Source organism: Schistocerca serialis, chromosome 2 (assembly GCF_023864345.2).
Source record: "Schistocerca serialis cubense isolate TAMUIC-IGC-003099 chromosome 2, iqSchSeri2.2, whole genome shotgun sequence".
NCBI classification, from domain to species: domain Eukaryota; kingdom Metazoa; phylum Arthropoda; class Insecta; order Orthoptera; family Acrididae; genus Schistocerca; species Schistocerca serialis.
The window spans coordinates 957,132,409-957,154,567 of NC_064639.1; the positions used below are offsets into that span (position 1 = coordinate 957,132,409).

Below are 22,159 nucleotides of genomic sequence, written 5' to 3' on the forward strand. Positions count from 1 at the left end.
AAGTACATAATTGCAGATGTGGAACTGACACAGCAGCAGAGGACCAATAAGTGGATTTAGTAGTCAACTAAACGTAGTGTGTTTTGAACACTCAGAACTGTACTATTACCACAAGTTACTCATTTGTACAAAGAGGCTGAGAAGACAATTACTAATCAAATATACTCATACTATCTCTAAGAATAAGGTAATCAAAGATGAGTCAGCTAAATAATAAAAATACAAATGTATCAAGAATGTACCGAGCATTGGTTCAGTGTTCCGACCCAGAAATGATAAATTGAGATTAAATAGGATTTATGATTGTATGCCTTGGGCATAAATTTTCTCTAGTACGTGACTAACGGCGTTTTGAGCCATTTGTTTATCGATTTTATGACAGTTAAGTAACTGCGAGAGTAAAATTAAAAAATTTCTGTTAACTTTGTTCCAGTAACATATTGAAAGATAAAACGTATATATCCCCATTTCATTGTGACCGACCCTTAGATATTAAGTGAACAGAGTCTGAGGCACTCTTTTTGTTTGTTCTACATGACAAACCAGATAATGGCAGCATGGTAGCTGCGTGAAAGCGTGGAGTGACTTGGACACAACTCACAGTGACCCCTCCCCTTTCCCCATGTAATTTAGAGTGAACGTGAAGGACGCACACCATAGCAACTTCCCCTCCTCTACCATTGTGAATGGAAGTGTAGAACGCCAGCCAAAGCGGCTACAACCACGTGTGTAAAAATGAAATTGTCATGATTTGTGAAATTTTTTTTCAGGTTTAGAAAAGACTGCTAAGATATAATTATCTGTTTATGTATCACGAATAACTGTGTTATTTTCTTTGAATTTGTATATGTAAAAATGTATTTAATGGATTTAAGATTTTCGTAATTTTACATATTTTTATGTGTTTGTTTGTCTAAGGCAATATGTATGCCAAAGTGTTTCATTGATTTTGCTTAAATTTTGAGTGATAATGTTGCTTAAAAGGCAGTGAGCATGCCAGCAATTTAAATAATTGAAGCAGGTAATCAGTTTTCTTTTTAATATTTCTATATGTTTACATTTAAATTAATTTTTCATAGGGAGTTAAGCTGTACTCTTGCTTCCCTTTTGTAATTAATTTTTTTTCATTTTATTTTCCATTTACAATAAAAAAAATTAAGTAGAGGGTGATGTAGCGAAGCAGCCTACTCACGCCGTATGAAACTCACATCAGTCTTTCCATTGTGTGCCAGCCTAGTCCGCTGTAACTAGCTCTGACGTCATAAATGTTGTGCAATACTTTAAAAATCAAGCAAATGACCTGAAACGTTTCTAGCATGTCAGGAGTAATACTAAATCAATATGTGTTGAATATCAGTTCAATAACTTTAACCATTTTCGAAATTTGGACGTTTTTCTGTAAAAAATCATTGGCGCAACAGAAAAGAGCTAGAAACTTAAAAATTTTATTTAGATTCCTGTTTCATAATAATTTAGTAGAAACAGTACTCTGGATCTCACAAATTAAAATTTTAGTTGAAATTCATGATTTTCTGGTTTTTGTCTTAGAAATTAAGGAAGCAAGATAGATTAAGTAGGCGAAGAAATAAGGCTAGGATGTTTAAATTTAAGTGGAAGGGAGATCCGCTATAATCATAAAGATGCGAGAAGTTTCAAGAGAACAACTATAAAACTATAGCTATAGCGTATCTCCAAAGAGCAAGTTCAGAGCTCATCTACTGCGTGTAGTGTAATTAAATTAATTCTCTCGCCCAAAATATTTGACTTAGCCACATCAGACTTTTATTATGATTACTTACCTGTGTGCTGAATGCACATTTAAATTGAGAGCTTCATCGGCCATCAGCAAAGGAAGCAATGGTTTATTCAATAACTTGAAGTGGTGCATTACTAGCCCAGCGGCTAGTCGGGAGAGCAATTTTGATCAGGCGTTCCCTTAGCTGTCCGCACCGCGGCTTTATATATAAGAACGCTGCGTGAGAGAAAAAGGCCCCAGTACTCTCCAGACGCTGAATAGCACACCACCTGTGCCGGGAGTCGCGTTGCGTCGGTATCATTGCTATAAACAGCCTCGGATGTCGTAATAAGTTACACGGGATATGTGTAACCATGAAATCGTTTTCGAGTGAAGTGTTAATTCTGGGATGACTTTAATGATCTATCTTCAGTTGGCGTATATCGTATTTTCACGTGCCGCCACGGGACTGAACTTCTACCATTATTTAGTGTGGCGTTTGATGCACATGATCATCAAATTATGGCGAACATTCACTTAAACATTTAATTTGAACAGTTGTAGTTGTATCAGCGCATTAGACTCTGAACTGCTCTGTTAGTTAGATTGTGTGGACTCTTTTTGGTCTGTGACTTTCAGAATATAGTGAACATTTTTAGAGAATCGTTTTTGAATATGAATCCCAGACAATCTCCTAATTCCTCAGAGCTATAAGCTGTAGCTATAAGTGTATTTCTCAGATGAAGTGGGCACTAGGAATTCTAATTACAGGCTTCACGTTTTGCTAATCACTTTCTGGTTGCCAATATTGTAGTTAGTGAGCCTGTTGAGAACGGCAAACAACAGCATTAAATAAATAATAGTAACATTAATAAACCATTTATTCCACCTGCCGCCCCACATATGGTGAATCGGCCGGAAAATGCATCTTTTCTACTTTACATTCTACACATTTAACAACAATAATTCCACCCGCCGACCCACATATGTTGCTAATCGGCAGGAAAAACAAACAAAACATTTTAACAATAATTTCCACCCGCCGCCCCACGTATGGTGCATCGGCCGGGAAAAACAAAACATCTTATAACAACAATTAATTCCACCCGCCGCCCCACACATGGTGAATCGGCCAGGAAATGCATCTTTTCTACATTACCCTCTACATTTAAATAACAACATATATTCCAACCGCCGCCCCACATATGGCTAATCGGCCAGGAAAAACAAACAAAACATTCATTTAACTACAATATATTCCACCCGCCGCCCCCCACCTTCCTTCTTCCTTAGAGTATTTGAATATGGACATAATTCCGTAGTTTCTGTTGGGGTTTCTATTTATGCAGCTATTTCACTTGAGTCATTTAAACATTAAAGTTTCATTTTCTCTATCTGTAATTGATGGTGTTCTTTATTAATAGTGTCGCTCCTCCATTACCCTCTAGCTTACCCAATGTTACCAAATTGTATCTTTAGAAATGAAGTGATGTTCAAAGCTTGAACCACGTTTCGTTGAAAGCAGCAGTGGAAATATCCAAAATACGTAAGGAGATTGATTGATTTGTTTACAAGATTCGCAATGCTTCTTCCAATTCAAATTTTCATCAATATGTACGCTCAAAAGTTAGGAGCATTGTACCCCACTTACTGACTGCTGTTAATGTGCTATATCACTTGTTAGTATGATTCTGTTTGTTGTACAGGACTGAATAAAGAAAGTGTGATTGCTTTTTAAAAATTCCTGGTGACAGTGTTGCACTGCGTAAATCACTAAGATCATTATTTATGAAGTTGGAACAACTTTCCAGAATGGCATCAGCATCACATGATATTTCGTCTTTTAGAATTTTAAGAATTCTATTAATTTCAGTGAAGGATGATGGTGCTACTTGTAGTTGCTATATTTAGAATCTCATTGTTGAAAGTACTTGCAATTTGTGAATTATCAGTCACAACATTATCATTTAGTTTAACTGTTATGGTATCTTGTACACTGGCTGGTTGTCCTGTCTCTCGTCTGACAATATCCCATGTAGTTTTAATCTTATTATCTGCATTACTTATTTTTATTAGCACGTGCATATTTCTGGACCTTCTCGTGACTTTCCTTAAAATGGTGCAGTACTTTTTGTAGTATGAAAGTAATGTCGTATCTTGACTTACTTTGGCCTGTATATAAATTTCCCTGTTCCTCTTACTTGAGATTATTATATTCATGGTATTCACACATGTAACTACCGTGTTAACGTCCATTCTGTGGCTCAGTTGTTTTATGGTTTGAAAACACGTTCGTTATCTGTCTGCCGTTCATTTCGGTGACGTTATATTTATCTACACGTTGGGACCCCCAGTTCCATAGATCGTGACGGTGACATCTCTTAACAAACTCTAATTATAACCAACATTGTCGTACTTGATAATGGCTTACGGCAGAAATCATTACAGTGAAAAAATAAAAAAGTTTGTGTGGTTAAAAGGCGTATATATAATTCAGATATTAGGTGGGGGTTTCATGTTCGCTTACAGCTGAGATTGTATATAGCAAAATAAAAGTTATGGGGACTGAAGATTTGTTTGTTTCGTCCTAGAAATACTGACTGGGGTATTGGATGGAGTTCGAGGAGCAACTGCTTACACCAGAAGATCAACAGGTTGAGATGGATTTGGAGGGATCTCTGAGATTTCTGGCGGACAGAATAAAGGGGCAGAAAAGCGGCGTTCTATGCCCACTTGTACAATGAATTGGATCACATAGACATTGGTACTTTATCTGATTACATGACATCAGAGGTTGGATGGAAAAGATGCGATAAGGGAGAGCCAATCCATTAGAAGTAAAAAGATTTGGAAAGGATTTTGGAATTTCAAACACGTTCTTGTATTTTTCCGAGGGCAAGGAACAGGAAGTAAAGGAAACTGAAGAGAAGTAGGATGTTTGTTCCTCTGTGTGAACTGCCATTACTGGTAAAATCCTCAAGAACCGAAACTAGAGAAGCTACTGATGTTGGAAATCCGGAGTCTAGAGCGAAGTTGAAGTTCCAACTCATTCAAAGTTCTTCCGTTCCGTTCAGGCTTGGATTCTGGGCAGGTCGACCAATTCTGGAATGTTATAGTCCACAAACCATTGCCACACAGATGCTGCATTGTAACAGAGTGCATAGTCATCCTGATACAATCATCGTCTCCCATACGTTTCCTCTTTTGTACGTAAAATGTGATGATATCTTTCTCTGTTTTGCGTTTCCTTGAGAGCAACAAGCGGATCAAGCCCTGACCATAAAAACACCCCCCGCCCCCCACGCCGTAACACCACCTCCTCCATACTTCACTGTTCGCACTACACTTGATGTCAGATAGTGTTCTCCAGGTATTCGCCAAACCCTAACTTTTCCGTCGGATTGCCACACGGTATGTCGTGATTCATCTCTCCAAATCACTCGTTTCCACCGGCCGCTAGTGGCCGAGCGGTTCTAGGCGCTTCAGTCTGGAACCGCGCGACTGCTACGTCGCAGGTTCGAATCTTGCCTCGGGCATGGGATGTGTGTGACGTTCTTAGGTTCGTTAGGTTTAAGTAGTTCTAAGTTCTAGGGGACTGATGACCTCAGATGTTAAGTCCCATACTGCTCAGAGCCATTTGAACCATTTGAACACTCGTTTCCAGTAATCCACTGTCCAATGACGTCGTTCTTTACCCGACCTCAAGTGTCGCTTATCATCGGAAGTTCACTGAGGCTTTTTGCGGATGATGCTGTGGTTATTCGAGAGGTTGTAACGATGGAAAATTGTAATGAAATGCAGGAGGATCTGCAGCGAATTGACGCATGGTGCAAGGAATGGCTATTGAATCTCAATGTAGACAAGTGTAATGTGCTGCGAATACATAGAAAGAAAGATCTCTTATCATTTAGCTACAATATAGCAGGTCAGCAAATGGAAGCAGTTAATTCCATAAATTATCTGGGAGTAGGCATTAGTAGTGATTTAAAATGGAATGGTCATACAAAGTTGATCGTCGGTAAAGCAGATACCAGACTGAGCTTCATTGAAAGGATCCTAAGGAAATGCAATCCGAAAACAAAAGAAGTATGTTACAGGATACTTGTTCGCCCACTGCTTGAATGTTGCTCACCAGTGTGGGATCCGTACCAGATAGGGTTGATAGAAGAGGTAGAGAAGATCCAACGGAGAGCAGCGCGCTTCGGTACAGGATCATTTAGTAACCGCGAAAGCGTTACGAAGATGATAGATAATCTCCAGTGGAAGACTCTGCAAGAGAGACGCTCAGTAGCTCGGTACGGGTTTTTGTTGAAGTTTCGAGAACATACCTTCACCGAGGAGTCGAGCAGTATATTGCTGCCTCCTACGTATATCTCGCGAAGAGACCATGATGATAAAATCAAAGAGATTAGAGCCCACACAGAGGCATACAGACAATCTTTCTTTCCATGAACGATACCAGACTGATATAGAAGGGAGAATCGATAGAGGTACTCAAAGTACCCTCCGCCACACACCGTCAGGTGGCTTGCGGAGTATGGATGCAGATGATGTAGATGTACAGAAATGTGTGCCTTATGAGGAGCTGCTTGACCACTGTAGGCCATTCTTTTAAAACCATACTCACAGTCAGTGTGCGGGCTGACTGCTGGTAGCACTTCTGAATTCATGAGCGATTCCTTCTGCTGATTTCATGCGGCTTTTAACAATCGCCCTCCGCAATGCTGGGCAGTCCCTGTCTGTCAGTACACGTGGACTGCCTGGTCTTGGTTTAGCTATGGTTTTTCCTTGGCGTTTCCACTTGGCAATCACATCACCAACAGTTTCGTTGGTCAGCTATAGTTGGGGTGAAATGTCCGTGGTTGATTTGTTACTCGAGTGACATCCCCTTATTAGTGCATCTTCGAAGTCACTGAGCTCGTCAGACTCACCTATTCTGCTGTTGCTGCTTCTCTATTAACAACACAATACTCCCCGCCTCCTTTTTTAGTGACAGGTCCGCCTCTCGTGACAGCTAGTGGTGAATTTTGTGTTACATAGGGGTGTCCACATACTTCTAATGGGTAGCGTATTTACGACAGTAATAAAAACGGAATGAACTTGGCTAGAAATTTAGTCTAGAAGTTCCTTACTGGGGTCCTTTACACAAGAAAACACCAAGAAGGTAGAACGTACGTAAATACTATCAGAAAAGGTGAAAGGGCAACAGGAATGCGTATAGTTGAGAACCGTAACACAAGAGGAGACTTTATCCGGCCTTGTATGTCAAAGGGATGGTGGTGGTGATGTCGAAGAAGAAGGAAAGGAGAAGAAGATGAAGAAGAAGATGATGATGAAGATAAGACCATAAGATGATGATTTGCCATAAATGTAATACTAGTAACTGAGCTAATATATAAACGTATATTCCGAAATCGGAAAATGAATTAAAAGGAGTACTCACGAGCAGATATAGCTACAGATTACTGTTTAATAACGCTGAACAACAAACTGAAATTTAAGAGAATCGTTCAAAAGAACCGATGTGGAGAGAAGTGGGATATTGAAGTACGGAACGAAGTTGGCTGTAGATAATGTTACAATGAATACCAAAACAATTCAACCGACGAGGAACAGACATCTCTAAAAAGTGGTGTCACAGAAAATTGACAGAAAAAAGGGTACAAGGAAGGTAGCTGCGAGGAATCCTTGGGTAACAGAGTAAATAATTCAGTTGAGGCACTGAGAACCATAAGGGCCCAAAACAAGAACACAGTTTCTAGAAAAATAGATGTATGTGAAAATCAAATTTGTAGAAAAAGCGCCACTGTCATAGGTTAGACCTTTTTCTTAACCAAGCCTCAAATTACTATATTTCATATGAAAAAATTATATACCCACTTTGATACAAAATATTAATTAATATTTAGGATTATATGAAGCGTTGAGTCACATAAGGGCCTAATGCACATCATTGTTGATTTTGAGATTGTGGCTTGTACACATGCTCCTGACGTATTTTGATCTTATGGTGACTTAGGTTTATCTGTGCTGTAGACCCACACTGTACACGTGAACATTCACTAAAATCTGTCTAATCGATTTCTCTGACATTCCTTCCATATCGGCTCGACGATGGTGTGCTTTAGGCCCTTCTGGTTATCAGTGCCTATATTTATTATTAATGTTAATTCACAAAATTTCCATATGTTTCTTAGTAACAATAGTGTTTCTTTTTTCAGGATATAAGGAACACATACTAAGTGCACCACGCATACACTTGTGATGACTTACTCCAGCGATTCGTGGTCCTCTTTACCATCATTTTCATTAAGCACGTTCTGTGATTTGAGGTTCAACTAAAACTACCGATATACCTCCAATTACGAAGTACTACTACTACTACTACTACTACATAAATGATGTAGACACTAAATTATGTTGGCAGTCCAGATAACAATTACGCAGAACAAAGAAACAAAATTACGCTCTGTGTTTTGGGACCATGTGAAAACTAGTACCAGAGAAATCGGTGAGATACGTTGCCTTGAATGTTCATATATACGAAGTGGGCCTACAGTATAGATAAAGCTTGTTAACCATAAGATCGACAGATGTCAGGAGCATGCATACTTGCTAAAATCAAAATCGAGGACGTCGGGCGTTACATCTTCACGGTGCTCAGCGCCTCGATTGTTCGACGAGAGAAGGGACTAAAAAGATGTTCCAAAAAAGTTGGGAATACGACATTGCAAGCCGCTTGGCAATGAAATAAGCAGGAAGTGCAGCAAAGCCAAGGCGAAATGGCTATGGAAAGGGGAAGGAACTGTCTGATTACGTGATAGAAGAAGAAATGGGAGTTGATGTGGAAGACGTAGGAGATGAAATATTAGCGTGCGAGTTTAGCAGAGCTTTGGAACACTTGCGATCAAATATAGCGCAAGGTTTAGATACCATTACTACAGAAATTCTAAAATCAATGAAGGATGGTGGCAACCATACGACTAATCAGCCTATCGGAATAATATCATCCACACTATCCCGAAGATAGCAACGACAGAGAAGTGCGAGAACTATCATACAATCAGGTTAACAGCTCGCGCATCCAAGGTGCTAGCAAGAATAGTGTACAGAAGAATAGAAAAGAAAACTGAAAATCTGTTAGATGATGGTTAGTTTGACCTTATAAAAGGTAAATCCTCTGGAGAGGTGGGTCAAACGTTACACTTGATAATGGAAGCAAGACTTTAGAAAAATCAAGGGACATTCGGGGATATGTCGATTTGGAATATGCGTTCGAAAGAATAAAATGGTGCAAGATTGCCAGGAAAATAGGGAAAGTCAGACAATATACGATACGTAAAAGAACCAAGAGGTATTAATAAGGGTGGAAGACCTAGAATGCAGTGCTCGCATTAAAAAGGGTGTAAAACTGGGCTGCAGTCTTTCGCCCCTGCTGCTCATATATACATGCAAGAAGCAATGATGGAAACGAAAGAAAGATCAATACTGAGATAAGTTCCAGGTAAAATATCAGTGACAAGGTTCGCCGATGAATTACTGTCCTGATGAGCAAAAGCGAGGAAGAAGCGCGGGAACGAACAGTTCAACGAGCACACAATGTGGTTTGATAGTAAACCGAACAAAGACAGAAGTAATACGGAATGGCAGAAATGAGATTAGCGATAAATTTTGACATCGAATTTGGGAACCACCAAGTTGACAAAGTAAAGAAAGTTTGCTATCGTAGATCGTGATTTCTGGTTTTCTCGGAGTGATTGATTAAAAGGGTGGTTCTGGATACATAGCCGAGTTGTTCTTTCCATTTTACGTACAATATTTCGACGATCTACCTGGTCGTCATCTTCAGGTATCGCGAATTTTGCTGTTAAGTGCACTCTTGGATTTCTGTGTCAGTATGGGATTAGTTATCACAAACTCCTTTTTTATACATAAGAACAGTCACCAGTATACTTGGGAAGGCAGGGGAACCAGATCTGTCATTGACTATATAATAACAGATCAGGAATTCAGGAATGCTGTGAGGGACACACGTGTATTCAGGGGATTCTTTGATGACACTGATCATTATTTAATCTGCAGTGAAATTGGGATTGTGAGACCGAAAGTGCAGGAGGTCAGGTCCATATGTAGGAGGATAAGAGTGGAGAAACTTCAGGATAAGGAAATCAGGCACAAGTACATAACAGCGATCTCAGAGAGGTACCAGTTAGTTGAATGTAGTCAATTACAGTCATTGGAAAAGGAATGGACAATGTACAGGGACACTTGCCCGCACGCGTTCAACCGTTTCTTCGCTCACTGCAGGCCGACCCGTTGATTTCCCCTTACAGAGGCATCCAGAAGCTTTAAACTGCGCATACCATCGCCGAATGGAGTTAGCACTTGGTGGATCTTCGTTGAACTTCGTCCTGAAGTGTCGTTGCACTGTTATGACTGACTGATGTGAGTGCATTTCAAGCACGACATACGCTTTCTCGGCTCCTGTCGCCATTTTGTCTCACTGCGCTCTCGAGCGCTCTGGCGGCAGAAACCTGAAGTGCGGCTTCAGCCAAACAAAACTTTATGAGTTTTTCTACGTATCTGTAGTGTGTCGTGACCATATGTCAATGAATGGAGCTACAGTGAATTTATGAAATCGCTTCAATCATTTGTAATAGCCCTGTAGATATGTATGTATGTATAAGTAATATAACAGCAGTATTATCACACGTCCCTGGGCTATTCTTGAAGATACTCTTGTCTCCGATGAACACTCGCTGTCGAGGACAAGATAGTGGGTTATGTTACTTAAAAAGTGCTCGAGCCACTCTCATATCTGGGAACCTATTCCATACGCTTGTAGCTTCATTAACTGTCGGCGGGGTGGCACCATATCAAATGCTTTACGGAAATCTAGGAATGTGGAATCCGCCTGTTGCCCTTCATCCATTGGATTTCATGTCAGCAAAGGGCAAGCTGAGTTTCTCACGAGCAATGCTTCCTACAAATGTGCTGATTTGTGGACAGAAGCTTTTTCCCCCCTCAAGGAAATTTATTATATTCGAACTGAAAATATGTTCAAGGAGTCTGCAGCAAATTCGATGATAATGATATTGGTCTGTTATTTTGCAAGTCCGTTCTTTTACTCTTCTTATTTGCAGGAGTCATCTGCAGTCTTTTTCCAGTCGCTTGCGACTCTCCGTTTGGCGAGATATGTGCCATAAATGCAAGTTAAGTAAGGGTCCAACGCTGTAGAGTACTCATAGTAAAACTGAAAAGAGATTTCATCAGGACCTGGCGATTTATTTGCTTTCAATTCTTTCAATTGTTTCTCTACACCAACGATGCTTATTACTATGTCCTCCATATGGGAGTCAATGCGATGGTCAAACTATGGTATGTTTGTACGATTCTCCTGCTTGACTGTTTTCTTAAACGCCAAATTTAAAACTTTGGCTTTACTTTTGTTATCTTCTACTGCCACGCCAGACTGGTCAACTAGTGACTAGATAGAAGCCTTGGACCCACTTAGCGATTTTTTGTCCTACGCTTTATGCATCGATTTTTCTACAGATACACGAATTTCTATTTCAGAGGAACCATCAAATGGTTCAAATGGCTCTGAGCACTATGGGACTTAACATCTGAGATCATCAGTCCGCTAGAACTTACAACTACTTAAACCTAACTAACCTATTAACATCACACACATCCATACCCGAAGCAGGATTCGAACCTGCGACCGTAGAAGCAGCACGGTTCCGGACTGTAGCGCCTAGAACCGCTCGGTCACTCCGGCCGGTGAGGAACCGTCTTGCCATTAGCCTTGCCTTGCTGTATCAGCAAGGTGGTTCCGTAACTGTATTTCAAAGATGAATAAAACTACCACCACTACTAATGTCACAGCTACTTAGAGGTTAAAAAGAAAAGAGCGAACAATGAGTGCCACATACTGTCCTTGGTCTCCCTCTGTGCAGAATGCATTCACTATTCTTTTTCATGCGCACGCACCGTTCTAATTTGCGTGGTCTTTGTTAGGCACTGGTAATAGCGTACAGCAAACTATTAGCATTTGGCTATGAAAAATGCCAACAATGCTGACATTTCTGCAGAGCACCAATACGGGTAAACCCCCTGGGGGACCCTACTTTACATGGTAAGTGCAATGGCATTTTAAAAGAAAAGAGGTGGCTCAGTCATGCTGAAATACATCTGAGTAGAAGGGAAAAAAAAACCATGTGACCGTGTGGGATGGCTACCGCAATATCTTATTGTACAAACGTGGCGCACACGGGGAGGTGAGAGTGTTACGTAATGACGGCCGTGGAACGACGCTCTGTGTGTGTGTGTGTGTGTGTGTGTAGAGGACGTGCGCGCTAGACGGATTGCGTGGGCGAGCTAGGCGGGAGGGGAAGCACGCGGAAGCGTCAATATAGCGGCCCTCACCGCGGAGTCCAGCAGCCAGTCGCAGCCATGCAGGTCGCCGCGCTGCTCATCTGTCTGCTGCTGACCGCGCTGACGGCACAGATTCAGGCGCAGCCCGAGCGCTGGGTAAGCTCCGGCACGTATTTGTGTTGAGAAAGCTGTATCAGCAAGGTGGTTCCGTAACTGTACTACTTAACCACGATATCATTGCACTTGGCCGCTATCGAAAACACGCAGTGACGTGACAGTAAACAATCACATGGGTAACTAAGGAAAACGCATCGCATTGTCAATGTCTTCTGGTTAGTTGTGCGTATACTATCAACGCCGATTACGCTCTTACACAATGAGCGGACCTAAACGTGCTCACTCAAAGGTGAAACAATATTTTGGTCGAAACTTCGTGGCAGCTTAAAACTGTGTTCTGGACCGACACTGGTGCTCGAAGCGTTTGACTTTCGGGGGCCAGCGCTCTACCAACTGACCTACCCAAGGAATGTAGGAAACGAGGTACTGGCGGAAGTACAGCCGAAAAGAGAGGGGTCGTGAGTTGTGTTTGTGTAGATCAGTTGATAGAGGCCTTTTCTGCGAAAGGCAAAGGTCTCGAGTTCTAGTCTCGATCCAGCACACAGCTTTTATCTGCCACGAAGTTTCATATCAGTGCGCGCTTTACTGGAAAGTGAAAGTTTCATTGTGGAATTTTGCGGTCGACCAATACGAGCAGCTCGGTCAGAGGCGCCTCGCCACATTTCGGCGTTCTCCCCGTCGGAGGCTTGAGCCCTCCCTTGGGCATGGGTGTCTATGTGTTGTCCTTAGCGTAAATTAGATTATGTAATGTGTAAGCCTAGGGACTGCAGTTTGGTCCGATAGGAAATTACTACAAATTAATAAAACATACAGACGTCAGTCAGATGCAGAAGCAGTACTGAGCAACTGTCCTGCGATCCTTACTATTGATTGTTTAACTGCATCTACAACAGTAATCGGCAAAGCACCTTACGTTGTGTGGCAGAGGGTACTTGTAGTACCATCATCTGCCACCCCATTTCTTGTTCTAATCACCAAAGTCGGAGGGAGAATGAGTTTCGGTAAACCTCCGAATGCCATCTAATTTCTCTAAAATTCTCGTCGTCATCATTTTGTGAGAAGTATGTGAGAGAAATAAGAAATCGCCAGACTCTTCTTGAAACTTACTCTCTCCACAACGTCTCTCTTGCAGCGTCTGGGGTTTATTAAACATCTCCATAACGCTCTCTCACCGAGTAAACCATCGCGTGACGAAACGTGTCGCTCACCATCGGGATGGCTGTTACCGCTGAAACAACCGGTTTTCGGTTGTATAGGTAATAATACACGCTATTCTAACCTGACTGTTAAAACCGCTCAAAATAACCGACTTCTGAAATAATCAATTTTGTTTTTTTTGTTCTTATTATTTTCCTTAATAAACGGGGAAATCGAAGATAGATTGAGAAATTCTCTCTTAATTTCAAGATACAAAGACTCAGAATGATACATTACATAGACAATTTAAAAGAAAACATAGCTCGTCCACCGTTCACTGCTCTTCTGGAAAGGTGAAAGCTGGTTAAACACAACAAAAAATCACCAGTATTCTCCCAGTGATTCTAATTTTTTCAAACTCGGGTCAAAAATCATCTTGTAATCGGAGATCATACCAGTATTTGGGCATTACGAATACTCAGTGCTAAAGGGTAAAAAATGATACCTGTGTTGTTCATGTTAATTTGTCCGTTTCCAAGGGCAACAAGCAAATAAGGCATATTATGTACACAGAGGCAGAAGATCAGCTACTTTCTATTTTTATTGCACACTACGAATGAATTGTTTTTAAGTTTTTAATTTACTATTGTTGCCATAACTTCCTTCCTCTTTTATCATTTCATAGAAATGGCAGACAAATCTTTCATCTTTTAAAGCAAATGAAGCGTTGTACTTCATTGCTACGTAACTTGGTAAAAATATTCCCACACTAGTGTTGGTGCCATTGTGTAATAGGACGGATGACCGTCGACGACAGTGAGAAGCTACCGATGGTGGGAAGTCTTGCACACTGCATGTACGCGCGTAAGTCCAGCCAGCACACACGACAACACGGACATTATTGTCTCAGCAATGCTGTACCAATTCCTATGCCCTGTGTTTTTTGCTCGTTTCTGTCGGCTTTATTACTAAAATAGCAATGGTTACTGTCCTCATTTTCTACAATAACGCAATATTTCAAACCAATATGAATTTCACGAATAAAACTTACTCCTCTTTTAGGAAAGGTTTATTTAAAAACAAAAAAAATTAGCACTGCTGATATGGCTGATTGATATCGCGGTTTTTTACTCAGTTATTAGTAAAAAATTAAAAGAAACACATTATAGCCGAGAGAAACACGTTATAGCCGAGACGTAACAACTAAAATACCGGTATGTGTTTTAACAGGTCGGTTTCCCTCATGCCTGGCTCACCATTAGATCTTCCCCAACTATCATATTAATGCTAATTGGTCATCCACTTTAGGTCGCTCCAAATGGTTACTCCTACGTATTTTACGGTAGATACTGTTTCCATTGATTTGTCGCCAATATTTTAATTGTACAGTACTGGATTTCTTTTACTATGTGCGCGCAGTATGTTACATCCACGTTCAGCCCCTGCCCCACTCATTAATCCTCTGCATCTCGTCTCATATTTTTACCTTCTTACACACAACCACATTATCGGAAACAGCCCCATGCAGCTTCAGACGTAGTCGATTAGTTCACTAATGTACCGGGTGATCAAAAAGTCAGTATAAATTTGAAAACTGAATAAATCATGGAATAATGTAGATCGAGAGGTACAAATTGACACACATGCTTGGGTTGACATGGGGTTTTATTAGAACCAAAAAAATACAAGCGTTCAAAAAAAGTCCGACAGATGGCGCTTCATCTGATCAGAATAGTAATAATTAGCACAACAAAGTAAGACAAAGCAAAGATGATGATCTTTACAGGAAATGCTCAATATGTCCACCATCATTTCTCAACAATAGCTGTAGTCGAGGAATAATGTTGTGAACAGCATTGTAAAGCATATTCGGAGTTATGGTGAGGCATTGGCGTCGGATGTTGTCTTTCAGCACCCCCAGAGATGTCGGTCGATCACGATACACTTGCGACTTCAGGTAACCCCAAAGCCAATAATCGCACGGATTGAGGTCTGGGGACCTGGGAGGTCAAGCATGACGAAAGTGGCGGCTGAGCACACGATCATCACCAAACGACGCGCAAGAGATCTTTCACGCGTCTAGAAATATGGGGTGTCTTTTTTTTTTTTGTTCTAATAAAACCCCATGTCATTCCAAGCATGTGTGTCAATTTTTACCTCTCTATCTACATCACCCGGTAAATACGGCGGCGTTATATCGCTCCTTTCGGATACTCCAGAAATTACATTCAGAATTCAAAATGTTTGGTAACATTTTTGGGAAACAGCGATCTTGTAAGCCATATAAAATCAGAGAAAAAAACAGGCTGGATCGCGTTGGTTATTTTATTAAAATGGCCGGTTTCGGCCTAGTCTTAGGCCATCTTCAGACAGCACCATCAGCTGCGTACAACACTCAGTTGTACTCGGTCGCTGAAATTGATGAGCAGCAATGGTTGAGTGCGCATTCCTTTTATTTGGCGAAGAGGTACGACACCAGTCCCTGCTCGCTCTTTTCTTTTCAGGTTGGTGATGGTGTGCCCAGGTTTCATGTAACAATTCAGTCCAGAAGCCCATTATTTTCGACCTGGAAACGACAGAAAAGTTGCTCACAGGGACCTATGCAACGATCTTTCAGTTCAGCGGTCAACTGACGTGTCGTCACCGTTGCGCACGTTGTGTTGAATCTAGCACCTCGTAGACAAAATTATGTTCTAACCAGCACTAATATCCAAAACAGCGACTAATCAGTTTAAATTAGTTTACGGTTTTCCTTCACAACAGCGGTAATGTTTTCGTTCGTTACTGTGCTAATTTCTCCTCTTTTACACTTTCTACACCACTCGTACACTTGGTGCAGGGACAAACATGAATCATCGTACTGTACTTCCATCCTGCGATGTATTTCCATATGTTTAACAGCTTCACTATTCAAGGACGTATCTCAGATTGCTGTTTGCAAGCGGTGCAAGTCGATACGGTGTTGGCGACCTTTGTACTGACACAGTTTTCTACGATACAGTAACAGGCTGCTAACTGCTTGTCATTCGTCGAAATGCAAGGATAACTTCTGACCGCTTCCAAACCAATGGTACAACTTTTAGGAATTTTATTGCACTTTTAAGGATTTCATTTGGATCGCCCTCGCAAATTTGATGATTGTTCTGATCTCAGAGGTCAGCCTATGATGATTTGGTTGGCGTAGACCTTCAGCCACACTCACACTAAGCTATTTCTAACGACTGCACTCGATGATGATCCTATCTAAATTTTCCACGACGGAAACGAAGGGTAAGCAGTATCACTAGAAAATTCCGTTATATCCTCCAGTTTCGTACCGCGATCGTAACGGTATGTTCGTGCCTATTTTCAGACTGTGTTGTCCCTCATGTTGGTACGAAATACGCAAGTTTTTGTTCTGTTTTGCACAAATTTGCACTCGTGGGTGGTGGTGTAGGTCTGCGTACGGATCAGCCATATTTCTTTGTATTTCCCATATGTATCGACAACTTAATGCCATTTTCCGCCGACAACATAATGTGTTCATGCGACGTTGCGATTGCGCGAGATTCTCCCTGTCTGCAGGCCACTTAATTTTGTCACAGGGTTGTGACTGTGACGTCTTTGATGTTGTCTGTACAATTAAACACGATAGCCGGACATATTCTACCTAGAACCGTAACGGAAGTATAAGATGTGTCGTGGTAGTCAAATGTCCCGCATTCTTTACCCCGTCTGTCTTAATTGGCCCTCAACTCTTGAGATGCTGTATATATTTACGGGCATTTCAGGCATTTCATTATCGTATTCCAACCCCCCGTAAGCAAATTCCTTGAGATAGATAAAGAGTTAAACGTATATACAAATCTGGGTTAGGATTAGAATTACAACACACTGTGGCGCATCTTTATCATGATGCAGCAGCACTCCGCCCTCCCCCCCCCCTCTCTTCACACCGCCCCCGATGCTTTGCTATCGCCACCGTTCAGCAATGGTGGATTCTTCTGAAGAGAACGGCCTGTTACATAAATGTCAAAAATCAGTTGTACTGACATTTGAGAAAAGACAACTGGTAAAATGTCTAGCACATTCCTTAACTTCTAGCTAAAAACTCTATGATCGCACCTTGCTACACACAGTGAACTGATGAAAAAAACACAATAAATAACGTCATATTGGTTGTAAACTTACCGTGGTGCTCGTGTGGATGTTTAACGAACGAAATGATTAAGTACAAAATACAAAGTAATTTTTGAGACAGTTAGGCGCCCTGAAACGCGCTGACTTGAAATTTGTTACTCAACGATAAATTCGAAATCTCTTGTGTTAAAACGCAATAATTTTCATACAGGTAAACGTCACAAGACACCGTGCCACACAATATGGCACTAAGGAGACTGAAACAGTGGTGAACATCCCGAAATTGGTTAGAAGTTAGATCCGTGGACGAAGCAATTTTACCACGACATGTTAGGAAACAACATGCAAAAGTAATAAAAAAGGCGTCTTCGTGGTAAGCACTAACACTCACAGTCACCTCTGGAATCACTGATAAGAGGAAGGCGTCCAAGGCCAGCCGTTTCGGCACTTGTTTAGTAGGTCTTTTGTGTAAATTTGTGGTAATTTCCTATAGGACCAGACTGCTGAGGTCATCGGTCCCTAGGCATACACACTATTTAATGTAACTTTAAGGACAACACACACACCCATACCCGAGGGAGGACTCGAACCTCCGACGGGAGGAGCAGCGCGAACCGTGGCCAGGCGCCAAAGACCGCGCCGCTACCCCGTGCGGCAACCACCTAAAATGAAGGACTCTACGATATACTGGCAAAAAAAGTCACGACACCAAAATGGTTCAAATGGCTCTGAGCACTATGGGACTCAACTGCTGTGGTCATAAGTCCCCTAGAACTTAGAACTACTTAAACCTAACTAACCTAAGGACAGCACACAACACCCAGCCATCACGAGGCAGAGAAAATCCCTGACCCCGCCGGGAATCGAACCCGGGAACCCGGGCGTGGGAAGCGAGAACGCTACCGCACGACCACGAGATGCGGGCCACGACACCAAAAAATAATTAATGTAGAGTAATGAAATTCGGGAACACATTTCTCTAGATAACATATTTCAGTGATTACCATTGTAAGATCACAGTTTAATGTAAATGCGAGATAAGGTATTGCAAATGTGAAATGCTGGTACATTAATAGCCGGCGTAACCGCCAGAATGTTGAACGCCAGAATGCAAACGTGCATGCATTGTGTAGTAAGGGTGCCAGATGTCAGTTTGTGCGATGGAATTCCACGCCTGTTGCATTTGGTTAATCAGTACCCGAACGGTTGACTCTGGTATTGATGATGCTGGAGTTGTCGTCCAATAATGTCCCATATGTTCTCGATTGGAGATAGATCTGGTAATCGAGCAGGCCAAGGCAACATATCGATACTCCTTAGAGCATGTTGGATTACAACGGCGGTATGCGGGCGTGCATTATCCTCCTGGAAAACACCCCCTGGAATGCTGTTCGTCAGTCGCAGCACAACAGGTCGAATCGCCATCATTGTCACTGAGGCTGAAACAACTTTAATCAGAAAGCACAACAGACCTCCACCCTGCCTTCCAATGGGCTCTCGCTTGACATCGCAAATGGCGGTGGTTTAGGGTCGGTGGAATGCACGCTACAGGACGTCTGGCTTTGAGCTGTCCTTGAAGCAACCAATTTGTAACAATTCGTTGTGTCATTTTGGTGAGAATCGCTGCTCAAATTGCTGCTGCAGATGAAGTACGACGCGCCAGAGCCATACGCCTAACACGAAGCTCTTCCCGCTCGGTAGTGGTACGTTACCGTCTGGAGCTCGGCCTTCTTGCGACCGTACATTCTCGTGACCACCGTTGTCAGCAGTCATGTACAATGGATACAATCCTCCCAAGTCTTTCCGCAGTATCACAAAAGGAACATCCAGATTCTCGTAGCCCTATTACACGACCTCGTTCAGACTCACTGAGGTGTTGATAATGACGTCTTTGTCGCCTTAAAGGCGTTCTCGGCTAACATCAACTCACTACGTACAGTCTCAAAGGAACTAACGCTCGCGAACGTTACAGTGTGTATTTAAAGCAAGCCTGATTTGCATCCGCATAGAGGCACTACTAACGCCACTCTTATGCAGCTGGCGTGAAATTTGGAGGAGGAGGGATTAGTGTTTAACGTCCCGTCGACAACGAGGTCATTAGCGACGGAGAACATGAACGGTTTAGGGAAGGATGGGTAAGGAAAACAGCCATGCTCTTTCAAAGAAAACATCCCGGCATTTGCCTGCAGCGATTTAGGGAAATCATGGAAAACGTAAATCAGAATAGTCGAACGCTGGTTTGAACCGTCGTCCTCCAGAATGAGAGTCCAATGCGCTAACCAATGAGCCATCTCGCTCGGTCGTGAAATTTGAATAGACATAATCTGTCAAATTTTTGTTTGTGTCGCACAACTTCTTTTTGGTTTTAGGATTTTTTTCCGTCACTTTATTTTGCATTATCACTCTCTACCCCAGTTTCTTGGGAAACCGACCTGAAGTTGATAAGCGCAATAGATTCATAACTGGCAGCAACAATGGCTAATTGAAATCTGAGCAGTTTTTAATATCATCGTATATGAGACCTGCAACGTCCGAGAAATAGAAAAAAGAAACTTTCATTATTGCAGTCGACGTAGGGTAAGGCGTCCTAAAACTGATAGCCAAAACTTGCCAAAAGGATGATACCCTCAGTCTATCCATAGGAAAACCACACCTATCACAAATCTTCCTGCTGTTAGTTATGCTGCCATTGTTTGTAAATAGTCAGTCTTCCTTTTTTTCCATTAGAAACCTCACTTTTCAGACTGAAACACAGTTCTGGAACATTTGCCTCATTTACGCAAGTATTGACTATATGCCAGTCAAATTTGTGTTAGATACACAGAAAATAGTGCTCTGTCTGCTAACTTATTCACTAATGACACATTTGTTATTTAGGTATAATTATTAATCAGTCAATATATTCCTTGAATACGATACGCTCCATTCCAAAATACTGTATTATACAGATTCCTTAAAGTGATACACTGTCGCCTATTTCCAAACCAACAGCAACACAGCGGTGTAGCGCGGGATGCAGCACCTACCATACGCCAGGAAAACAATCTCGGGAGACCACACTCCAGCAGTAAACTCACTGCTGAAAAAGTAAAGCCATGCCAGTGACCAAAGCTGTGGCAAGGACAGTAAATAGAAAGGAAACGGAGGAGATTGATTCTGATTCCGACATTTATTTGGAGATTGACTACAGCATGGATGAGGTCGCTCTATTTGCAGAATCCACACCAGATCCTATTGTAATGACTGATCCTGCAAACGTAGGTGGAAGATATTATATTTTGGCTAAATTAAGACGAGGAAAGAGGAATCCAAACAGCTACAGATGCCTGCGCCATACAAAAAAGCACTGGAAAATGACCTAGACGTTATGGCCCTAGAGACTGTGGACAAGGACAAGTTTTCATATTAAAAGAAAAAGACATTTCTCTTATTACTGATGTGGCAAGAACAGTGCCAATTCCTTATGTTGCTAATGCGGTGGGAAATACGAGGGTCGTTCAGTAAGTAATGCCCCACATTTTTTTAAAAAAAAAGCCATTAATATACATAGGCAAACATCCTTGTTGGTGCTTCACATTTGATGTTTGTTCTGTGCGCCGGTGAAGTTTCGAACCGTTCTGGCAGATGTCAGAGCCGTAGTACAACGTCAAAATGATGTCTACATACGACTGACGTTACAAGAAACTTGCCGTTATGGAATTCTTGTGTGCAGAAAAAGAAATCGTGGTGAGCATCCATAAAGTTTGTGTGTGGCGTACGGCGATGCTGCAGTTGATAGGAGTACAGCTGGGCGATGGGTAAAGAAAGTTACAGCCTCAGGAAATGCAGAAACAGAGCTCCACCATCAGCCACGCTCGGGACGTCCTGCCACAGCCACTGCTCCAGACATGCTGAATCGTGCGGATACCTTTATTCTTGACGACCGGCGCATCACAACTCCACAGTTGCCTCTACAGTTGTCGGTCAGCATTGGACGTGCGTCTGCAATGATCGAGACTCTCGGATATTCAAAGAGGTCCTCACGAAGCGTTCCACGAAAGCTCAAAGCGGACCACAAGATTCAAAGAAAGGCCATTTCATCTGAATTGTAGGAGCGTTTTGAGACCGACGGAGAGGGCTTTCTGTAAAGGACCGTTACTGGGGACTAAAGCTGGGTGCACCGCTTTGCGCCGGAAACAAGAAGGCAGTCCATGGAGTGGCATCATCCTCATTCACCAAAAAAGAAGAAATTCAGAACAACCTCCTCTGCCGGAAAAGTCATGGTGACAGTCTTCTGGTATTGTGATGGTGTCATTCGCGTGGATGTGATGCCAATAGGTTCAACCATCAATTCAGAGGCATACGTGAAGACTCTGAATAAACTCAACAACCGTCTCCGACGTTTTCCATGGGACAAGAATCCAGCAGAAATATTGCCCCAACACGATGCACGCCCACACACAAGTCAGAGAGCCCGGGAACACATCGCCAGATCGGACTGAACATCATTGCCTTGTCCACCCTACAGTCCAGACATGACACCTTGGGGCTTTCATCTCTTTGAGCCGCTTAAAGATTCTCTATGGGGAACACACTTTGATGATGACGAGAGTGTCAGCCATGCAGTGAAAACTTGGCTACACCTACAGGACAAGAACTTTTAGCAGCAGGGAATACATGTTCTTACACAACGTT

The 22,159-nt window shown here is 42.0% G+C and overlaps 1 protein-coding gene across 1 annotated transcript in view; it reads left to right on the forward strand.

Moving 5' to 3' along the window:
• The first annotated feature begins 12,164 nt into the window (after window positions 1-12,164).
• LOC126458337 (uncharacterized) overlaps window positions 12,165-22,159 on the forward strand; it is a 44,366-nt gene continuing 34,371 nt past the window's right edge. Inside the window, exon 1 of the mRNA XM_050095302.1 lies at window positions 12,165-12,268. Coding sequence (XP_049951259.1) covers window positions 12,191-12,268 — 78 coding nt within the window. The 5' untranslated portion in view covers window positions 12,165-12,190. The remainder of the gene's footprint in view (window positions 12,269-22,159) is intronic.